We start from the raw sequence: 23,047 nt of genomic DNA, 5'->3' as shown, positions 1-23,047 counted from the left end.
CTTTTACTTATTATTGTAAACTGTTTTGTGTAAGTGAGGGTTGAAAATGCAACTCAGAAACATGGAAAGAGTTTGTTCCAAGAGGTAGAATCGGGTGAATTTTTTCCTTTATAAAAATTTCCTTCGGCTTCTTGGGACATTGCTGGCGGTCCAGTGGTTAGGACTCCGCGCTTCCACCGCAGGGGACGCGGGTTTGATCCCTGGTCGGGGAACTAAGATCCCGCATGCTGCGCAGCGTGGCCAAAAAAGAAAAAAGAAAAGAAAAAAATTTTTTTTTAAATTTCCTTCGGCTTCTTAAGACTCTTGTCCTCCCAATGTGTCTACAGTGTCGGGGAGAAATCGTCTTACTCTCCCAACCTGTTTCTTTGCTGTAAGCTCCACGGGGTGGGCGTGGTCAGGGTCCTCTCTTCTCTCTGAGCAGCTCCCTCCATGGCCCAGGCATGGACGCTAGAAACTGTCACGTGCTGCGTGCTGTCTCTGCCAGGCTGACCCTTTTGGCAGAACCATCAGGGGAATCCAGGGGCAGGTCTGCTGTGGGCATCCAAATGGAGCTCTGAGGTCTGGCGCCTCTGATGGACTTGGTGACATTTATTCTCTCTTTCTCTCTCTCCCCTCCTCATGCCTTTCCAACCCAGGGGGACAGGGGTGACCCCGGGCCCGACGGTGAACGTGGCGAGAAGGGCCAGGAGGGACTGAAGGGTGAGGACGGGCCACCCGGCCCCCCTGGCATCACTGGCGTCCGGGTGAGTGTGCACAGCTGTGTGCCAGCACTTGGGGCTCCTGGGTGAGAATAACACTTGGGCCTGTTCAGGCAGTTGGGTGGGAGGTCTTTTGACAGCTGCCGCCAGAGGGTCTTGTGCTGTGATCCTTCCTTCACGTGAGAGTTTCACGGAGAACCAACCTGACTGTGTCCCTCCCCGGGCTAACCTTCCCACGCCTCCCGAGTGCCCACAGGAATAACATCGGTCTCCTTAGCCTGGTTGCCGTGCCCTACACAGACCTGGCCCCTGCTGACCTCGTCCTGCCCACCCCTCCACATTCAGCCACACTGAATTTAGCAGGAGAGGCACTGGCCCAATTCTCCATCAGCAACTTGCTGTGTGACCTTTCACTTGCCCTTGCCCTCTCTGGGTCGCACCCTTCGTATGATGAAGGATTTGGAAGAATGTGCACTGAGATCATTTTGAGTTCCAGTGTTCCAGGGGCTCTTTCTCAGTGAACTTTTGAGCATCATGACCATGGAATGGGCAGCAACATGTGGCAGAAATAGCCCTGACCCGGAGTCCAAAGGCTGAGTTCTGGCTCAAGCACCCACTGTCAGCATGACTTTGAGCGCATCACTGCCTCTCTCTGAGCCTTGGTTTTTTTCATCTGAAGAGTTGATGAAACTTTGGATAGGAAAGCACTTTATAAAATGCGCCAGAAATATAAAAAATGATCTTTATGAATTTGGAGGAGGAAGTGACTGGAAGCTGGTGGTGGCGGTGATGGTGATGGTGGCGATAGTCGTGATGACGGTGGTGATGGATGAGGGTGGTGGTATTATTGTTGGTGATGGTGATGGCAGTGGCAGTGGTGTGACAGTGGCTATGGTGATGGGGATGGTGTTGGCAGTGGTGGTAGCAGTGTTTATGTCTGTATTTTGCTGTCACTGCCAGTCCTCATACACTGGAACTGGAAAGAGGTTCACTGGGGCCAGACTGAGTGTGTGTCAGGTGACAGAGGTGATGAGAGGCCCGTATTTGAGTCTCTTTGGCATCAGGGCTGCAGAACAAGAATCTCCCACTCTGTGGCCTGGAAACAGTGGAGGATTTAAAAATAGAATTTTATGAGCCATCAAAGCCTTTCCAGAAATACATCTGTATGGATGGGGGCCCAGCAAAGGTCTTCATTCTGGCCGCACAGCCTCACCCCACTGGGTGCTCCAGCCCTTACTCAGCGTTTCCCTCACCATCGGGGATACTCTCAGCTGGAGAGGAGCTGTCAGACAAGTGCCCAGCCGGCTGCCCGGTCCTGGGGGAGACGTCTGTCTCCCTGGCCCTGTACTGAATTCTTTGTCACTGACTTGCTTCTCCTTCTGACAAGGGATCAGCCATTGCAATCACCTCATTCCGCTGGTAAATGCCACCAGCTCCTGTAATCACGATTCACAACTGCCCAAACAGGACCAGCCTAGGAAAAGGGGTGTCCCAGAAAGTAAGAATCCACATTTCATTCTACCTAGCTGGGTGACCCGTTGACAGGGTCTTCATCCCCCTGAGCCTGTTTCTTTAGCTCTAACATGGGATAAATAATCCCTTCCTCCCAGCCCTGTGGCCAGAATTGGATGAGATATGATACGGAGTTCGGACATAGTGTCTGTCTGGCCCATCGTTGGGGCCATGATGATTATTTAGTATTTAATTACTGGAGGAGCAAAAGACCTTGAGATTGTCAAGTCCAGTGCCGTCTGGTAGAAACAGAATAGAAGTTAATGGGTGTAATTTAAAATTTTCTAATAGTTATATTTTTAAAAAGTAAAAAGAAATAGGTAAAATTAATTTTAATAATATATTTAGCACAATCTATCCAAAATACTAACATATCAACATGTGATCAATATAAAAAATCATTAATAAGCTATTTTGCATCCTTTTTTTTTTTGTAAGTCTTTGAAATCCAGTGTGTAATTTACACTTAGGGCACATCTCAATTCAGATGCTAAATTTTCATTGGAAATACTTGATCTGTATTTAGATTTCATAAAACATACAATTGAAAATGTAGATTCATATCCCAAGTTGTTCCAAAAATGTTAGAAGTTTTCCAATCATTGAATTACCAGTTTTAAAATTTAAAGTTAATTAAAATTTAATTGATTAAAAATCCAGTTCCTCAGTCACAATAGCCACATTTCAAGTGCCCAGTAGCCATGTGTGGCTAGGGGACACCATATTGGACAGTGCAAGGCTAGTTCAAGACCTTCATACTAGAGGTGGGGAAACTGAGGCACAGAGAAAGAGAGGGACTTGTCCAGGGTCACGTGAAGACTCAAGCACCAGGATGCAGGGCACTCTGTGCTTGGTCCTTCCAAGGCCACTGTTCTTCCTACCCCTCCTCCATCACAATTAGTCAGTACTTCCTCTTAGAGTGCAATGCCTATTCCAAGGTGAGAGTATCACCTCCCTCATCCTATAGCATGTGCCTCTGTTAATGCAGCCAAAGGGATTAAATCAAACCAGCTCTTTAGTGCTTACCAAGAACATAAATATTTTTCCCAGCTCCCTTTGAGGGTTGGGCTTTGAGGGGACTGTCCTCTGCAGGCAGTCTGGATGTCGCTTCAGGTCAGAAACACTGCCTGCCCTACCCACTACATCCCAACCCAGTGGGGCCTGGGGTTAGGACTCTCTTCTCTCGCTCTTGCTCTCTCATCTGTCTTGTACTCCCTCGTGCACACTCACACTCACTCAGCCCCAGTGAACTGAGTTTCCCTGACAACTGTGGAGACAGTTGGGCCCCCTGGGGCAGGGCAGGGGAGAGCAGCGCTTTGGGATGCCTTTGGGGGAGGGGGCAGAGTGGCCTCTCAGCGGGAGTGGCCTGGGTGCCCCAGTGGGAGAGTAGGGAAGGGTGGCTGACCTTCCTGTCACAAAGAGCCACTTTGAGGAACCCCTCCAGCCTCAGCCCCTGAGGGAGGGGGCCCTGTCAGTGGGACATGGTCTCGGGGATTGTCAGAAGTGACACACAACATCTCAGAGATAAGGGCAGACCTAGGAAACCTCTCCTGCCTGCCTGTCATCAGTGGGCACCCTGGACACGGAATCAGACAGATCTGCAATTGAATCAGGGCTCTGCCTTGGACCAGCAGGACCGTGGGCAAGTCGATTCACCTTTAGGAACCTAGGCTGTCACCATCTATGGGAGGGGCTCTGAATCGGGCCTGAGGCTCAGGGTGGCTAGGAGGGTGGGACAGTGCCTGGCACGTGGAGAGGGCTCCGTGCAGAGAGCTGCTCCCATGGGGACAGCCTGGGCACCAGCAGTAACCATGACAACAGTGATTTATCGAGCACTTACTTATTACGGACCAGGCACCTTGCAAGCATGATACTGTATCACCAGGTTGAATCCTCAGTTCTCTGAGGCAAATACGACCACTGCCCCCACTTTGCAAAGACATAGACCACAGGAGGTGCGGTCACGCTCAAGGTCACACGGGTATTGAGTGCAGAATCAATCTGAACCCAGGCGGTCTGCTTCCAGAGCTAGCGCTCCGATACTCTGTGGATCTGCCTCCGTATTCTCTCATGTCTCATCTTTCTCTCTCTGTCCCTCCTTTTCCTTTCAGGGTCCTGAAGGAAAACCAGGGAAGCAAGGCGAGAAGGGCCGCATGGGAGCCAAGGTAGGATTCCCCTGCCTCCTGCTTGGATACACCATGTCCCTGCCCTGCAGCCCCCGCCCTTCCCTCCCCTCTGCTGGGGCCTGCTGACAGCCTGTCTCTCCTCCACTGCAGGGTGCCAAGGGCTACCAAGGACAGCTGGGTGAGATGGGCGTCCCTGGAGACCCCGGACCCCCTGGCACCCCAGGCCCTAAAGGGTCCCGGGGCAGCCTGGGACCAACGGTGAGAACTCTCTGGGTGGGTGGGGTAGGGGTCAGGCATGGAGCAGAGGGGGCCAAGGGCAGAGAGGAAAGTATCGCCCGCCTCAGCTCTCAGCTAAACGCCTGTGTCCACTGTCCCAGCCACTTCTTTGGAATCACGGATCCCTTTGGGAACCTACAGAAGCTGTAGCCCCTCTCCCTGGAGAAGTACACACAACACAGTATTTCTGGCGATTTGAAGGGGTCTGTGGGTCTTCTGAGGCCCTTTATAACCCCCTCTTATCAAGTCCTGCTATTGGGGTGTAGAGAGGGGACCAGACCCTTGGGAGTATTTTTACTGAACAAGGCGTTTTCCCACTGGAAGGAGGTTCATGAGGGTCACGATGACACTGCTGCAGATCCCTGGGTGACTCTGAGGGTGGCCCAGCCCGTTGCTGGCCTGCCCTGAAGGGAGGGTCCCTGAGGGGTTTTACTGCTGCAGGGAGAGGAAGGCCCCAAGAGGAAGCGAGGGAGGGGGCAGGCAAGGGTGATGCGGTGTCTCTGAGCTGCCAGTGCGTGCCAGTTAACAGCCGTGCTGGTTTGTGGCGCTTGTAAGAGTCCGTGGTATAAATGCTCCTACGGTGGCTGATTTCAAGCTGCCAACGCGATGTTACTGAATGCAGACTTGGGAGGGGATGGGTAAGAGAGCCCCACGATCTGGTATAGTCGGCCCCCGAATCCGCGGGTTCACATCTGCAGAGGGTCCTGGAACCGATCCCCTGCAGATTCTGGATACCCAGGGATGTCTGTGTTTCCGCCGCACAGATTCAACAAATGGAAGTAACCTCATGAGCATAGATAACAGTAAAGTATAGTAAAATAACTAGGAAGGGATGAGTTTTGAATATTTGTCATCTTTGTTTTTAATATAATTCATTGATTTAGCTGTAAGTTCATGGAATTTAATTTGTCACCATGGTTTTGTTTCATAATTGGCTCACAAAATTGGGGAAAATTTAGCCATTGGCTCTCATGAACCACTGGAGCTGGAAGAAGGAAGGGCTGGGCGGGAGGAGGAATGCTCCGGAGAGGAGGGGACGGATGCCACTTGCTCTCCACCTGACTCTCGGGCCTGGGTTCTGGGCAGAGTGGATGTGCCAGGCTGCTGGGCTGAACTGGGCTGGAGCCTGCAGGAGAGAGTGCCCGCGTTCCTGCCGTGAGAGCGGCGCTCTGTACCAACGTGGGTCTTCTCCTCTCGTAGGGTGCTCCAGGACGGATGGGGGCCCAAGGAGAACCGGGGCTGGCTGGTTACGATGTAAGGAAATGTCACCTCCCCCTCTGCGGAACTCTGCCCTGCAGGCCTGGACTCAGGCCACCTCGGCTGCTGCGCCCACCTCCTCCTAGCTGAGGGCTGGCCCTCGGGCCACTGCAGGCAGATTCACGGTCTCCTTCGCCCCAGGGAACACCTGGGCCCACAGACCGGGGTGGGGTCGAGAACCACCTGTGGGCCAGGCAGGGGTGGGGTGGACAGAGGAAGACCTCCCCGCCAATCCCTGGCCTCGCTGAGTCCTTCCTTCCCATGGTGGGTGCCGTGCATACACCTCGTGTCTGAGCTTCACCGCTGCTCTCTGTGCAAGGGATGGGTCTTAGCCCATTCTCACATCCAAGTTGGCAACTCCCCCCCCCCCCCCCGCTTAGAGGCTGCTGAGCCAAACCCATGGTACACATCTGGGAGCCTAGGCCTCAGCGAGGCATGGGGCTTGCTCAGAAAAGGGAACTGAGGCTCGGGGAGGCTAAAGAATGTGTGTGCAAGGCCTGACAGCTTAAGTTTGAAGGTGAGATCCAGTGTCTGAAAGAGATACTGCAGGGAGGGGAGGAGAAGCAGAGGGCAAAGGAGAGGGAGACTGGAGAGTGGGTGCCGGGAGCCCAAGGAAGGAGTCTGCGTGTGCAGTTCTCAGCCCGGCCTGGGGAAGCCCTCTGAGGCAAGCGTTTTGCCCCCTGCCTCTGCCCCATCCCAGAAGACACAGCTGGTCCTCCCGAGACCTGGTCCCAGGTCTGCTCCAAGATGGCATGAGCAGAGCCTTCAGCCACTCAAGCGGACACCCCTTAGAGGTGTGTCTGGGACCGACATGGCATGTCTGGGAGGCCAGGGCTCAGAGAGGCACAGGGCCTGCTGAGATTCACACGGCGAGTTGGGACAGAGCCGGGACCTGATCGCACAGCCCAGAGTGTTTCCATCTTTGAGTTCTTGTCCTTCGTCACCTGTCCCTCCCGACTCCTCCCTCCCCCATGCTCTCACCTCCTGCCGTCTTGTTTCCTGCAGGGACACAAAGGCATCATGGGACCCCTCGGACCTCCTGGACCAAAGGGCGAAAAGGTGCGTGTCCGGTCCTGGGCGGCAGCTGCTTTCTCACATCCGGGGCTGGCGGGAGCAAGCCCCCGGGCCACTGCGGCTGGGCTAGCGTGGGTTCACGCCAGGCTCATCCCTGCTCACACCTTGGCCAGCTAGGAGGCCAGTGTCACCCCAGCTGTGGCCGGCAGGCAGGAGCCATTAGACCTACATTCAGCACAGGTGTATTGGGTGTCGTCTCTGTGCCTGGCACCAGAACAAAAATGGACGCAGTTCCTGCCTTCCTGGAGCTTCTGGTTGAGCCAGGGGAAATGGACATCAGTCATGTAACAATGCCATTCCATCATCTGTGCGAACGTGGGCATTGAAGCCTCACTTGTGAACGAGATCACCCAGCGAGAGCCAGGAGAGGGCTTAGGATGGAGAGTGAGAAGCACCTGCATTTCGAGGCCAGGAACCGCCCAGGCAGAGGGAAGACGTGCCCAGGTCCCATGCCTTGGCTCCAGATTCGGTAGAGGACAGGAATTGGTAGAAGGAACCTTGCTGATCACCGTGCCCCGCTATGCAGGTGGGCATGCGGGTGCCCAGAGGTTTGAGGGTCACATTGCAAGGCAGCACCAAGCTGGCCTAGGACCCAAGTCTCTGATTCCTACATTAGTGGCTCTGAGTCCCTCCTTCCTTTCCTCCCCCTTCCCCTGATGGCTCAGCTGGAATCGGCTCCTAGCAGGCGCCCCACTGCTGTCTCTTTGCCCCCCTGCTCACCAACCCTCCTTTCTTTTGCCGAGTCAGCTCCCCACTAACTACATCTCGCTGCTGGGTGAATCACCCTGGCCTGGTTTCCTGTCCAGCTGGCCCCTTCCTCCTGCTTGGAGAACAGATCTGCAATCAGAGTGGGCCACAGGCTCTGACACATCCCACAGGAAGCTGCAGAAAGTGTCACTCAGAACCCCGAGTCCCTCCTCGGCCCTCACGGTCTGCCGGGGCTGGTGTAGGAGGGATTAACACGGAGCCTGAAGCAAGAGGGTGCCTGCACTCTGGGTCGTCTGCATCCCCAGAAGCAGTTCTTGTAGCTGCTGAGAATTGGACCCTAACCCCAAATCTGCCCTGAGCCTGGGCCTTGGGCAGGGCCCCAGCGTTCCCCGAGCCTTGATTGCCTCATCTGTTAAGTGGATGGGTACCTCGGGAACACGAGGCTAAGCAGGACATCACATATATGTCAGCCAGATGCACTTTCTGACTTATAGGTATTATTATGAGTTCAGTCATTCATCTGCTAACCAACAGGTATTTATGGATTTATAATGATTTATTTAGTATGTTCTCGGCCCTGAGCTAGGGGCTGTGGAATGATGCCCTATAGAGCTCAAAAATAAAAATACTCACAGGACTGAATAGCCAACCAACCACAGCTGGATAGAGCTTGGCGGCAGGTGCGGGGGGTGGGGAGAGAGCAGGTTCCTGGGGGACACCCCCGAAGCAAAGCTCCCCAGCCAGGATTTCTCCATAATCCTCACCATGACCCTGGCACAGAAGTGTAAGGGTCCCACTTGCAGGTGGGGAAACTGAGTCTCCACGACGCTCCAGGACTAGCTCAGGATCAGTGGGAGGTGTTGCAGGACCAGATTCAGACTCTGTCTGATGCCAGGCCTTGCTTTTCCAGCCAGAAACAGACACTTAGATGAGCCAATATATTGTTCAACTTGGAATTTCCCTGTGGGGCATGTGTCTGTCTACAAAGGTGGCGGCCAGAGGGACTGGGGACATGGGATAAGACTCTGAGAACAAGGAGAAAGATGGGGAATGGGGGGACCCCACCAGCTTTCAGGTGCTAAAACATGCATCCCCAAACTTCAGCCACAATGTGGGGGAGAGGGGGAGATCTGTAGAGCTGGCTTTTGACCTAGACATCCCCTTGAGTCTTGTGTGGGCTTGGCTAAGACCCTTCCTTCCCTGGGCCTCAGTTTCTCCATCTGTAAAATGGGACCAATGGTCACAGCAGCATAGAGGTGCTATATGGATTTCATGAAACCATGTATGAAACATACTTCATGAAGTGCCTGGCACATAGAACACACTAGGTAAACACTGCCCCCTTCCCTGACACCCCCCAGTCCAGCTATCTCCCTCCACTGTGGGACGGAGCCCTGGCACAAAGAGCCATAGAGAGTGGTCAGGGAGGAGAGGGAATCCCCACTCCTTGGGCCACCCATCCCCCCTTCCCGGGTATGACTGGTTCTAGGCCTCGGGCCGAGTCCCTCATGCCTTCGATCTCTGCCCACAGGAGCCACAGGGGCCCTGGGCCAAGGCGCACAGCCACCAGCCCTCCGGACTGATTCAGGCCTGGGACAGGCTCCAGCCCCCGGGACGGCTCCCCTCTCTCCTGCCTCTCAGGCCTCCCCTTCAATCCCTGCCAACAGCGAGGGAGCTCGGAGGTGCCCTGGCTTGAGCCCCCTGCCCAGAATGCACCCCCATGGGAGGTGACACTAATTGTCTGGGGCTGGAACGTTCTGAGCCCTGAGGTTCTGCCACTTGCTGTTCTGCTTACACCTTCCTTGTAGCTGGCACATGGCATCCAACCACCTGTCCTGTGGATAGCCCAGGGCCCGGCGCGGCCTGCCATGGCCCAAGGACCTCGGCTCTAAACTCTGCTCCTCCCCCAGTCTTTCTGACCACCTCCATGCCACACATCCTCCCTGCTGTTATTATTATCAACAACGGCAATTTCCGCTGAGCCTCTACTCTGTGTGCAGCAGCATGCCTTTGCTCACTGGGTCCTCGGAGCAGTGCTCCGAGGCATGACAATCCCGTTTTGCAGATAGGAAACTGTCATATGAACAAGACCTGCAAGTTAGCCGACTGCTGAGTGCCATCTGGGGCAGCCCAGGGCCTTCTCTGGGGCTCCCGTCAAGAGTTGGACGTTCATCCTGAAGCTGGTTCTCGGCCCACTTTCTCCCAGCAAGGGTCAGAGAAAGGGACTCTGTCACTGAGGGCTGAATGACTGAGCAGCTCACACCATCTCTTTGTGCCTCAGTGTCCTCATCTGTAAAATGGGGAGAATGATATCACTTACTTTGTAGCGTTGTTGGGAGGATTCAGTGAGTGCCTGTGTGCGGCCGTGGCAGTGCCCTTGCCTGCCAGCTGTTGGAATTATTGTCACTGCCTGCTGAGCACCATGCAGGGACTTCTGCTTCATTTCATGGAATTCCCCACCACTCCGCATGGGTATCGCCATTGTCCCCTTCACCCCTCCTCACTCCGATTCCGCAGCTGAGAAAAAGCTCTGAGATGGGAAGGGACCTGTTGAAGGTCTGGGCAGCTGGTCCCCCGCAAAGCTGGGTGTGACCAAGGTCTCTGCTCAGCTACCCCGTCTGACAGCCTGAGGGCATCGGCCTGGCGGTGTCCAGCAGCGGGGAGGGTAAAGAGCGCTGTTCTGTGTTCCACATTCCTGGTTCCATGCCCAGGTCTGCCTTTGACCCCACATCTTCCCCTTCCCTCTCTGGCCTCAGTCTTTCTGTCTGTAACCCTAAGTCAGCTGGACTTCATCTCTGATGAAGGCCCTTTTGGCCTCAGTGCAGAGTGTCTGGAACTCCCCAGATTCACCAGGAGCAGGAGGTTTGTCCTAAAGCTAGTTTTGTGTCCACAGGGGGAGCAGGGTGAGGATGGCAAGGCCGAGGGGCACCCCGGGCCACCTGGAGATCGGGTAAGACCCCCACCCCCGCTGTCCATCCCGTGGACCAATGCCAGGGTGGAGCCCCAACCTGGGAGGGGGCGGGGAAACTGAGCAGGGGTGAGGCTGCTGCGAGCTTCACGAGGTTGTGGCCTGGGAGGCCCAGGTGTGGCATCCCCTGCATCCGGTGGCCCATTTTTTATTGTTGTCCTTGTCGTTTAGGGCCCTGTGGGTGATAGAGGAGGCCGCGGGGAACCAGGGGACCCTGGATACTCCGTAAGTATCGGAGCTCCTACCTGCTGGCAGCATCGAGAGTGTTATAAGAGGGCATTCCTTGGCCTCTATTTCCTGCAACCTGGAATTAGAACAGCCTTCGCCAGGAAACAGGCCTGTCCTTCCACCATTAGTGCCCAGGCTTCAAGCAACCCTCCCCCTCCCCGCAAGGGCTCAGGGCGTAGTTCATGCTGAAAGGGGGAGGGTCCGAGATCTTTCGAGATCTTTCCCGAGGGAGGGAGAGGATGGGCGGGGCAGGGAGACCCCTCCCCTCCAAGAACCTCAGCGTCCCCATCTGTGGCCGAGAGCAGCTCTCCCAACAGAAGCAGTGTGGACAGGCCACTGAATGAGCACCAGGCCCCCCTCCCAAGCTCCCCCCACCTGCCAGCCCCCTAGGCTCTTCACCGCCCCACCTTCATCCTCCCTGGCAGGGTCATCATTTCACCCATTTTGCAGATGAGGATGCTGAGACTCAGGGGGACAATGACACACGGCTAGGAAGAACAAGGGCTTTCTGGGGTCCTCCAGGCTGGACGTTGTCCTGTCCGCCCCCCGCCAAGATGAGCCCCCTCACCTGTCTCTCCTTGACTTCCAGGGACAGGAGGGCGTACAAGGCCTCCGTGGAAATCCAGGCCAGCAGGGCCAACCCGTGAGTGGTGCTTCCTGTCCCATCCCCCTCCTGCCCTGAGGGGGTGGTGGAGGAGCAGTGGGGGAATTAAAGAACTGGGCCTTTTAAAGCTTAAAGGGACCCTCCCTGCAGGAGGGCCTGGGGCAGCCCGTTCTGGTTTCTCCTGCCCTGACCCTGGGGGCACCCCCAGAGCCTGCACCCCCAAACCCCTCCCCACACCTCCCCCCTCCAGGCGGAGACTGGCCACCCTCCCCAGGAGAGAATCCTGGGGCTGCCTTGCGTCATCTCACCTTGGTTTGCAGGGGCATCCGGGACCCCGGGGACGGCCGGGCCCCAAAGGATCGAAAGGGGACGAGGTAAGAGGCCCTGACATCCACAGGGAAGGGAAAGAGACTGGCCCAGGCACACAGCACATGGGAGGGAGGGCTGGGGGTGCTGTGAGAAAGAGAGGGAACCACAGGGAGGGGCCCTGCAGGGTGTGGTCTGGCCAAGATCCCTTCAAACAGCCTGAGGGAGGGGGGATGACCAGCCCCATTTATAGGGCCTCCCCGAGGGAGACCACCTGTCAGGTCAGCCAGCGGTATTTGAACCCAGGGCAGTCAAGATCCAAAGCTGGCCTCTCTGTCCACGATGCCACACTGTAGAAAGAGAAAACTGGGAGAAGTGAAGTGAGGGGGTGTGGAGGAAGACACGGGGGTGGTGATGCTCGTGGAAGAATTCAGAGGCAGTGGAGAGGAGTTTCCTGCCTTGCACCCAGGGCTCCTGCATCTGCCTCCACTGAGGTTGGGCCAAGGCTGCCTTAATGCCCTCAACTTCCCCCTAGGGGTGCACCCCTCCACCCGCAGAGCCACCCCCACCCCTCAGGGATAGCCACACCCATGGGGATTAAATAGACCAGCCAGCCGTGGGCTTCGCTCCCACCAGGAAGTTGCCAGGGCCCGGAGCCTCTGCAGCAGGGTTGCCAGTGAGGGCCCAGGACCCAGGGTTAGTGACAACGCTGGCAGGCCCCAAGGCCAGCCTTGACCTTGGGCTTCTGAGTCAGGCTGCTTGGGCCCATTTGCAGATTCAGATGCCAAGGCCCAAGAAGTGGAGGGGCAGGGCCCAGCCACAGAAGGGTCCCCTTCCAGAGCTCCTAGTGTTCTGCACCTCCTCAAGGAAGCCCTCATTATGTGCCCCTTGACTTTTCAGGGACCAAAGGGAAAGCAAGGCAAGGCTGGGGGACCAGGACGGAGGGGGATCCAGGTGAGTGACTCACAGCTTCTCCTCTCCCACCCACCTCCCTGCCCTCCCCAGAAGCCCTCACCAGCTTCTTATTTACCCCCAGGGCCTGCAGGGGCTGCCGGGGCCTCGGGGCGTGGTGGGGAGACAGGGCCCCGAGGGTGTCACTGGACCAGATGGGCTTCCTGGCCGGGACGGTCAAGCAGGACAGCAGGTGAGCAGGACTTGAGGTTAAGAGACGGTGTCTCCATTTGAGATGAGTTGTGTGCATGGGGGGGTGCCGTAGGCCATGGGCCACGAGGAGTGGGTTTGGAAACTTGGATGGGCAGAACCAGCACATCCAGAAGTTTCCTGCATGGGCAATGGCCTCATCCCTTGGGACCTGGGACCTGGGACTATGGCCCATCTCACTGTCTCTCCTCCATGCCAGCACCCAGAGGGTCATACCCTGTGAGCAAATAGAGCTTCTGGTTTTTAAGACCCTTCCCTTCCCCACCCGTTTGTCCCGCTGGTCCAGCCATCCTCACACACAGGCAGTATGACCTCCATCCCTCAGTTTGACCTCCAGCTTCACCCAGGGTTCACCCAGGTTTTTGTTTTGTTTCGTTTTGTTTTGTTTTTTCTTTGGCTACGTTGGGTCTTCGTTGTTGCACGCAGGCTTTCTCTAGTTGTGGCGAGCGGGGGCTACTCTTTGTTGCGGTGCGCGGGCTTCTCATTGCGGTGGCTTCTCTTGTTGTGGAGCACGGGCTCAATAGTTGTGGCTCGCGGGCTCTAGAGCGCAGGCTCAGTAGTTGTGGCGCATGAGCTTAGTTGCTTCGCGGCATGTGGGATCTTCCCGGACCAGGGCTCGAACCCATGTCCCCTGCACTGGCAGGCGTATTCTTAACCACTGCACCACCAGGGAAGCCCTTCACCCAGGTTTTGAGTCATCCTGCCTCCTTGGCTGCCTATTTCCTGAAACATGAAAAATCCTCCTCTGCCCTCTTTCTTCACAGGGGGAGCAGGGAGACGATGGGGACCCTGGCCCCGTGGGCCCTGCTGGGAAGAGAGGAAATCCAGGTGTGGCTGGCTTGCCTGGAGCACAGGGGCCCCCAGGATTCAAGGTCAGACGCCTGTTAATCCCCTTACCTGCCCTCCACCCTTTCTGCCTTGGTACTAACTATAATGACACTGACTGCAGTGCTGATGTGAGCGCCCATGTCCCAGGGCCTGTGTGAAAATGGAGTCCTCTTTCTCAGGGGTCCCTCCCCAAGCTTAAACTTGACTTAAAGGATAGTCTATCCAGGGAGCTGTAATACTGCCCCCTACCAGGCCCTTGACACTGTCAGCTATTTGTTGAGTTGTCCATGGGCGCCCTCTTGTGGGCCTTTGTGGAACAGTGCATGTTGCTGGCTCTGAGACCCTCCAAGGTATCTTTTTAGAAAGTTTCCTTGAGTGGTGGCGGAGGCAGCCCTGAGTCAGCCTGAGCCCAGGGCTAGACACTGAAGGGAAGATTGAGAGGAATGAATCAGACGGGGCTCTCGCCCTCTCTGAGATTGAGGTTTAGTTGGAGAGAGGTTGGAACCCTCCATAAAGACAGCTGGCAGAGGGAGAGATGGCCTTGGCCCGTGGAGGATTTAAATGAGCAAGAAGGGACAGCGTGAATGGAGGTGTGGAGGTGGGGACTGCATGGCCTGTTGGGAAGAAACAATGAAGAGGAGAGGCGTGTGGGGGAGTGGACGGAAAGTGGGCCTTGAATGCCAGAGTAAGAAAAGAGACTTTCCCCTTAAGGAGGCTGAAGTTTTGAGCACCCCTCCACCACCCCCAAGTCTATGCCTGTTGCCCCAGCACCCGGAGATGTTAACTGACCCTGTGGAATGGCTGTTCTGTCTCTCCAACTGCGCCTCCCCTCTCCTCGAGCCATTTTCTCCCTTTGACTGGTCATCTTGGTGTATTTCTTTAAGGGTGAAAGTGGGTTACCCGGGCAGCTGGGTCCCCCTGGCAAACGAGGGACAGAAGGCGGAACGGGGCTTCCTGGGAACCATGGGGAGCCTGGATCCAAAGGCCAGCCGGTGAGTGAGCCCCAGGGAACACACGTGTTCACACACACAGACCCAGAAGCCACCTTCCTGCTCTGTGACGAGGGCAGACCAGTACCCTCTGTGGGCACAGATACCATTCTGCCTCCCCTGCGGGCGGGGTTGGGGGTGGAAAAAAGCTGAGAAATGAGATATGAGCGGTGCCTTCAGAATGAGGAGAGGTGATCCCACCCAGAACTCTAAATAGCCTTAAACAGCCTTGTATCTATTAGAGAAATTGCATCTATAGTTTAAAAACTTCCCACAAAGGCTCAGATGACTTCACTGGTAAGTTCTAGTAATTGTTTGTGGAAGAAAAAAATACCAATTCTGCATAAACTCTTCCAGAAAATTGAAGAGGAGAAATATTTCCCAACACATTCTGTGAGGTTAGCATTACCTTGATGTCAATGCCAGATAAGGACATTACAAGAAAAGAAAACTACAAACCAATATACCTCATAACTATAGATACAAAAATTGTCAATACAATTTTAGAAAAATGGATCTAAGAATACATTAAAAGGATTGTACATCAAGATCAAGTGAGGTTTATCCCAGGAATGCAAGGATGGTATAACATTTGAAGGTAAATCAATGTAATTCACCGTATTAACAAACGAGAACAGAAAACCCAATTAATCATCTCAGTAGGTGCAAGAAAAGTAATTGATAAAATCCAACTCCATTTCTGATAAAAATTCTCAACAAACTTGGTAGAGCAAGGAACTTTCTCAACTTGATAAAGGGCATCCATGAAAAATCTATATTTAACATCATACTTAATAGTGAATGACTGGGACTTCCCTGGTGGTGCAGTGGATAAGGCTCCACACTCCCAACACAGGGGGCCCGGGTTTGATCCCTGGTCAGGGAACTAGATCCCACATGCATGCTGCAGCTAGGAGTTCACATGCTACAACTAAGGAGCCAGCGTGCCTCAACTAAGGAGCCGGCAAGCCGCAACTAAGGAGCCTGCCTGCCACAACTAAGACCCGACCCAACCGAAAAAAAAAAAAAGGGAATGACTGAATTCTTTCTCCCAAAGAGCAGAAACAAGTCAAAGATATCTGTTCTCACTACTTCTATTCAACATTGTATTGGCAGTTCTAGCCAATGCAGTAAGGCAAGAAAAATAAATAAAAGACATTCATATCAAAAAGGAAGAGGTGAAACTTTTCATCTGTAGACAAAATGGTTGTCTATGTAGAAAACCCAATAGAATCTACAATAAAGCTACTAGAATTAGGGAGTTTTAGCAAGATAGCAGGACACCAGCTCAATATACGCAAATGACTTGTATATGCTAACAAGAAGCAATCAGAATTTGAAATCTAAAGAGCAATGCTATTTACAATAGCATAAAAATATGAAATACTTAGAGATACACATGACAACAGGTGTATAAGACATGTACACTGAAAAAACTATAAAGCATTGTTGAGATAAATTGAGGAAGATCTAAATAAATGGAGATATTTACTGTGTTTATTGGTCAAGAGACTCAATATTGTTAAGATGTCAGTTTTCCTCAAGTTGGTCTATAGATTCAACACAACCCCAATCAAAATCCCATCAAGCTTTTCTTGTAGAAAATAATAAGCTGATTCTAAAATTCATTTGGAAATGCAAAAGACCTAGAATAACCAAAACAGCTTGGAAAAAGAAGAACAAAGTTGAAGGACTAACAGTAGTTGATTTCAAGACTTACAAAGCTACAGGAATCAAGAGGGTATGGTATTGCCATAAATATACTAATAGATCAAAGGAACAGAAAAAAGAATCCAGAAACGTATTCATTCACATACAGACAGCTGATCTTTGACACAGGCGCAAAAGTAATTCAGTGGATACAGAATAGTGTTTTACAGCAATGGCTCCAGAACAATTGGATACTTCATACTGTGTACAGAAATTAACTCAACATGGATCATACACCTAAACGTAAAACCAAAAGTGCTAAAACTTCTACAAGAAAGTGTAAAAGAAAATCTTTGAGACCTTGGGTTATGAAAAGATTTCTTAGAAATGACACCAAAAGCATGATGCATAAAAGAAAATCTGATAAATTGGACATCATTGAAATGTAAAACTTTTGCTTCTCAAAAGGACACTGTTAAGAGAATGAAAAGATAAGCCACATACTAGGAGAAAGTGCAAAGCATATGTCTCGTAAAGGATTTATAGCCAGAATATATAAAGAACTCTCAAAACTCAATAGTAAGAAAATAAGCAGCCCAATTTTTAAAATTAGACAAAAGGTTTGAGTAGACACTTCAAAGCAGCTATACAGATGGCAAATAAGCACATGAAAACATCCATATCATTAGTCATTAGGCAAATGCTCATTATAACCACAATGAGATGCTACTGCACACCTTTGAATTTGAATGGAGAATATTTTTAAAGACTGATCATACTGATCCTTGGCAAGGATGTGGAGCAATGGGAACTCTCATACTCTGCTAATAGGAATGTAAAATTGTACGACCACTTTGGAAAACAGTTGAGCAGTTTCTTTAAAAGTTAAGCAACATGGGCTTCCCTGGTGGTGCAGTGGTTGAGAATCCTCCTGCCAATGCAGGGGACACGGGTTCGATCCCTGGTCCGGGAAGATCCCACATGCCATGGAGCAACTAAGCCCGTGAGCCGCAACTACTGAGCCCGCGCTCCACAACTACTGAAGCCGCGCGCCTAGAGCCTGTGCTCCACAATGAGAGAAGCCACCGCAGTGAGAAGCCCGTGCACCGCAACGAAGAGTAGCCCCCGCTCACTGCAACTAGAGAAAGCCCGCACACAGCAACAAAGACCCAACACAGCCAAAAATAAATTAAAAAAAAAAAAAAAGTTAAGCAACAACAAACCATATAACTCAGGCCTCTGAAACTGTACACCTTATCTGAATCTAGCACACTCCACAACATCTGTGTGACTTTGAGCAAGTTCCTGCCCTCTCTGAGTCTTTATTTCCTGGTCTGTGAATAGGCACATTGTGTCTCCCCAGGCTGATGTGGGAACACACAGGCATGGTGGTGCATGCAAAGTGCCTGGCACATAGCAGGCCCTCAGTTTTTAGGGGTTACTTTGAGGGGCCCATTCCTCAATAGAGCCTTTGGGATGGGTTGGGAAGTCTACAGGTCCTTCCGCTGTCTTCCTTGAAGACCTGGGACAGGACATCCTGAGTGTTCTAGAGCAGCCCCTGTGGAAGCCCTGAGCTGGCCTCCACTTTCCCATTTGACAGAGGGCACAGGCTCCTGCCCCGCTGGAGTCCAGGCTGACCTGGTGTCTGGTTTGTGAGCCATTCACACTCATCTGATCGCTTCGAGGTGGAGTGGCTGATATCCCTGCAAGAAGGCAGGCCCAGGGGTCCTGCATGACTGGCCAGGCACCCTTGTCTTGGCCCACTCGCCCCATCTCATCCTATTCTCCCCACAGGGTGACTCTGGTGAGATGGGATTCCCAGGAATGGCTGGCCTCTTCGGACCCAAGGTACAGATCCCCATTCTACACTGTTCCTCTTGGGGTCCCATCCATCCACCTGCTTGTTCATTTATTCATTTATTCACTCAACAAATATTTCTTGAGCATTTGCAACGTGGGCTGGAACACAGCCAGGATCTAGCATGAACACCTGTGTCTCCCAGCACTCACATTCCAGCAGACCTGGGTTCTAAACCCAGCTCCACAATTCACCTGCTCTGTGCCTCAAGCAAGTTACTCGGTCTCTCCAAGCTTCAGTTTTCTCATCTATAAAATGGGTATAATAACAGCAAAGGGTTGTTACAATTAAGACCAGAGACCTACACCATTTAGCACCAAGCCAGCACTCTGGCACCTGCTGAACAATTGTGCACATTTGTTACTCTTCCTGGAGCCTCTCAGGTAAGGCGTCTCTTGACAGGGAGGGCAAAGGTTGGCCAGACCTCGGGTGGCAGAGCGCTGGAGCCCTCACCCAGTGGCCGCCCAGACACAGCAGCCCTTCCTCTGCCTTCCACAGGGCCCCCCAGGAGACATTGGCTTCAAAGGCATCCAGGGCCCTCGGGGGCCTCCTGGCTTGATGGTGAGTCCTCTCCGTGTCTGTCCCAGCAGGGACAGTTGTCCGAGGCCCAAGGCTGGCCAGCCATCAGCCGGGTGGCCGCCACTCCTGCTGCTTCAGCACTGAGCCCCTCTGCCCACAGTCTTCACTCCTGTTTCCATACCTTTGCTCATGCTGTTCCTGCCAGCTGGGCTGCCATCCTTTCCCCTTTCACTGCTCCCCCCGTCCGCTGGTGACGCCCCCCCAAGGCACATAGGACGGGCACAGGAGACGCATAGCCTGGCCCTCCTTGAGGAGGTCTCCCTTCCATCCCCTTGGGACACTCAGGCTGCCCTCTACCCTCCTGTCCCTGTGACTGTATTCCCCAGGCCCTGGGACAAGGACACACAAGCCTTTCTCTCTCCTTTAGGGGAAGGAAGGCATCATTGGGCCCCTAGGAATCCTGGGACCTTCAGGACGCCAGGTATGTGCAGGGGGCTGGCCAGGAAGACCGCTGGGGCAAGACTGTCTCTGTGACCCAGGGCCAGTCTGAGCCTCAGTTTCCCCATCCGGGAAGTGGGGCTTCCCCTCTGAGCCCCCTCTCACTGGGCCATGGTTTATTGCAGGGTCCGAAGGGCGACAAAGGCAGGCGAGGGGACTTGGTGAGTGGATGGGCTGGGGACAGTATGGCAGGGGGTACGGCAGGGTTGGGCTGGGGCAGGGGGCGGGCATGGCTCAGCCTGGTCCTCTGACTCTTTCTCCCTGCTTCTGCCCCTCCTCTAGGGATTGCAAGGTCCAAGGGTGAGTGGGCTGGGGTATGAGGGCTGGGGGGGACAGGGGAGTGGGAGGGACGGGCCCTCTGGGTTCCCCTGCCCATGACCAGGCATGTCCTTGGGCACGTTTTTCCCTGTGGGCCTCAATCTGTACCTGGGCCACCATCGTGCCTGGGTCTCAGGTCGGCTGGAGGAGGCCTGGGCTGGGTGGGGGGATGAGAGGCCTTTGACCAGGGCCTCATTATTCTCCTCTTCCTCCAGGGTCCTCCCGGTCCCAGAGGGCAGCCCGGCCCACCGGTAGGTAGCTGTGTGCTCGGTACCCCTTGAACTGCAGGGCAGCAGGTGGGGTTCCTTTGAATGAGATCCAAGGCTGTGCTGGCAGCCTTCACAGGACTGGCCCTGACTTCACAGGCCAGGCCAGGCCTCCGGGACGGTGTGGCACAGCCCTGGTAGGGCCAGGCAGAGGCCAGCGTGGTGGGTTCTCTCACGCCCCGACAGCCCCTCCCGTCTCCCGACAGCCCCCATCAGATACAGACCCAGCCTCTTCTTTTGCAGGGTCCTCCAGGGAGCCCTATTCACTTTGTAAGTTGGAGAACATTCTCTGTTGCCTGCGCGGGGTAAGGCCTAGGGGGTGGTGTCGGGGGCGGGTGGCGGCAGTGGACCCCTCTCTGGCCAAGGTGGCCCTAAACTGCCCACGTCCTTTTGCCGCTCCATACCGGATCCTGGACCCTGAAGCAGCAGAAAGAGCCCTGGGCCGAGAGGCGGGATACCAAGCTTTTAGTCAAAATGCACCCCTGTCTATGAACCCAGGAAGACCTCCTACCGCTGGCTCCAGGGTCCTGTCGGTACACTGTACAGATCCGCTGACAACTCTTTAAGGTTCTGGTACCGATTCCAACCTGTGTGTGTTGGGAAGGGGGGTCCCCCGCACCAACAAGCAACGCTGGGGACGCCAGCTGGGTGTCCTACAATTCAGCTCAATGCTGACACTACTTGGCGTTAGCGTCAGATTCCACAGGTTGAGGGCTCAGTCCTACAAGATTGCTGCTGGCTCCCCCATCCCCCAATCCCCATGTCCCTCACCACCCCCCTCGCCGCCCCCCTTCAGATTTGCCAGTGGCAAATCCAGGTGTCACGTGTGCTTCTGACCAACTGGCTGTAATCCAGAGGTTCCCACCATGCCCTCCTCGGGCTCCGTTAATTTGCTAGAGCGGCTCACAGAACTCATGGAAACATTTTACTTATTAGATTAGTGGTTTATTATAAAAGGCTGTCACTGAGGAACCCCCAGATGGAAGATGTGCATAGGGCAAGGCATGGGGAAGGGGCTTCCCTGTTCTCCCCGAATCTCCGTGTGTTCACCAACCCGGAAGCCCTCTGCACCCAGTCCTTTTGGGATTTTATGCAGGCTTCATTACACAGACATGACTGATTAAACCATTGGCCACTGGTGATTGACTCAGCCTCCAGCCCCTCTCCCCTCCTTGGAGACAGTAGACCGTAAGTGAAAGTTCCAACCCTCTGATCACACGGTTGGTTCCACCAACCACCAGCCCCCATCCTTAGGCTACTTATGAGCAGTCCGAAAGCCACCTCATTAACACAGCAAAAGATACCCTATTCCAGGATATTCCAGGGGTTTTAGGAGCTCTGTGCCAGGAACGGGATTGAAGACCAAATATATATTTCTTATTTTAAATCATAATATCACAGAGTCCTTCCAGCTCAGATTCTGAGTCCAAAGAGGGTCGGGCAAGGTGGCAGGTCAGGCCCCTGTGTTCCCCCCTGGTGGGTACCCTGGCCTGTATGAAAGCATGGCCCCCTCCCAAGCCCTCTGACAATTCCGTCTCCGTTTTACCACGGTGATGATTGACTGATAGAAGCGGGCCCCGACGGCGTTCCCGGGAATGGCCAAGGGGAAGGACTGAACGGAGGAGGATGCCCTGGGCCGCGAGCTGCTCGGAATGCCTGTTCTTCTCACCTCTCTGCGCTCACCGTCCGTCCCTCTGCCTCGTCCACAAAAATGGAATGACAGACCTGGCCTCTCCCTCTACACCTTTCCTTCTTCATTCAGTAAAAGGAAGCCAGCTAGGGGGAAGTGAAGAGATCTAAGAAAAACCTTTTCCCTCTGAAAAAATGGGAAATGAGAGGGCTTTGAGTTTTTTTGAATAGTAACTAATATATTCAGTGCTGGTTATATGCCAGACAGCATTAGAAGTGCTTTTCACGTATTAACTCATTTATTCCTCTCAACAGTTCTGAGAGAGTTTTATTGTCATGCCCATTATCAGGATGAGACAACTGAGGCAAAGAGAGGCTAAGCAACTTGCCCAGATTGTGCAGTTAGTAAGTAGCAAGGCTGGGATTTGAACTGGAGAAGTACCTCCAGAGTCCTGGCCCCAGACCCCAATCCTGCGCTTTACTCACTGTCAGATTCTCCCCCTCACTATTTTCATGGCAAGACCATGGCTGTGTTTCTGCCAAGCCCAGCGCCAGGGATGGAGCTACAAGTGTATGTGAGACAATTACAGTGCAAGCCAAAGGGGAGACACAGGGACTGTGGGAATGTAGAGAAAGGGGTCCACACCCAGCCTGGGGACAGAAACGTCAGGAAAGATTTCCCATGGCAGCTGGCATCTATAGGATGAGCGTAGGGCAGGGTTGCTCAACTGCAGCGCTGTTGACATTTGGAACCAGATGATTCGTTGCTATGAGTGATTGTCCTGTGCGTTGTAGGATGTTAGCAGCATCCTGACCTCCACCCACTACATGCCAGTAGCGTCCCCTCCTCCAGTTGTGACAGCCCCTAAAGTCTCGAGATACTGCCAAATGTCCACTGGGGGCAGCATTGCCCCTGGCTGAGTACCACTGGAATAGTAAATGGAATGATGGAGGGAGGGAAGAAGCAATGGGAACAGCATGTGCAAAGGCCCAGTGGCTAGATAGAGCATGGTACTTAGGAACTTAGAAGTTCAATAGTGTGTCTGGTGCACGGAGCACATGTGGGAGAGAGAAGAGAGGCAGGGCCAGAGACCGCAGCACTCAGTCCAGGTCTTGTAACCGTGCTGAGGAGTTTGGACTTAATCCTGAGGGCATTGGAGCACTATGGAAGTGCCTGGAGGAAGGGAGCGGAAGGGCCTGTTTGCAAGGGGAAGAAGGAGAGAGTTCCACCGAAGGCGTGCTGTTGGCCACGATCCCGCCAGGGAAGGTGGGGTGGGAGGGCTCTTGCTCAGACCCTGGAGCTCCCACTTGGTGGGTGTGTGGGGACCAGGAGATACACCCTGTCTTCTCCCTGCACAGCAACAAGATGACCTTGGGGCAGCTTTCCAGACGTGGATGGACACTAGTGGAGCACTGAGAGCAGAGGTACCACCAGGGGCCCTGCCCACATGGGGTCCCTTCCTGGGGGAAACAGAAATGATGGCCCATGTGTGGTCAGTGCCCTCCATGTGGCCCACACTGAGTGATTCATGGCCAGAGCAGGGGCCAGAAACAGGCCTGAGCCCTTTCTCTTT

General features: G+C 53.8%; 1 protein-coding gene across 10 annotated transcripts in view; it reads left to right on the top strand.

Annotated features, from left to right (window-relative positions):
* Positions 1 to 23,047, top strand: part of COL27A1 (collagen type XXVII alpha 1 chain) — a 143,178-nt gene that overhangs the window by 108,922 nt on the left and 11,209 nt on the right. For 2 of the 10 annotated variants that reach the window (XM_068553300.1, XM_068553299.1), the window contains 21 exons: positions 636 to 743; positions 4,322 to 4,375; positions 4,487 to 4,594; positions 5,813 to 5,866; positions 6,875 to 6,928; positions 10,545 to 10,601; positions 10,791 to 10,844; positions 11,437 to 11,490; positions 11,772 to 11,825; positions 12,658 to 12,711; positions 12,794 to 12,901; positions 13,683 to 13,790; positions 14,631 to 14,738; positions 18,180 to 18,233; positions 18,742 to 18,804; positions 19,190 to 19,243; positions 19,386 to 19,421; positions 19,543 to 19,560; positions 19,794 to 19,829; positions 20,088 to 20,114; positions 22,833 to 22,898. In XM_068553300.1, coding sequence (XP_068409401.1) covers positions 636 to 743; positions 4,322 to 4,375; positions 4,487 to 4,594; positions 5,813 to 5,866; positions 6,875 to 6,928; positions 10,545 to 10,601; positions 10,791 to 10,844; positions 11,437 to 11,490; positions 11,772 to 11,825; positions 12,658 to 12,711; positions 12,794 to 12,901; positions 13,683 to 13,790; positions 14,631 to 14,738; positions 18,180 to 18,233; positions 18,742 to 18,804; positions 19,190 to 19,243; positions 19,386 to 19,421; positions 19,543 to 19,560; positions 19,794 to 19,829; positions 20,088 to 20,114; positions 22,833 to 22,898 — 1,329 coding nt within the window. The other 8 variants (XR_011075190.1, XR_011075193.1, XR_011075192.1 and 5 more) reach the window with 8 other exon arrangements.

This window comes from Eschrichtius robustus, chromosome 10 (genome assembly GCF_028021215.1).
Source record: "Eschrichtius robustus isolate mEscRob2 chromosome 10, mEscRob2.pri, whole genome shotgun sequence".
Classification (NCBI taxonomy): Eukaryota; Metazoa; Chordata; class Mammalia; order Artiodactyla; family Eschrichtiidae; genus Eschrichtius; species Eschrichtius robustus.
This window is presented reverse-complemented; position numbering and strand designations above follow the sequence as displayed.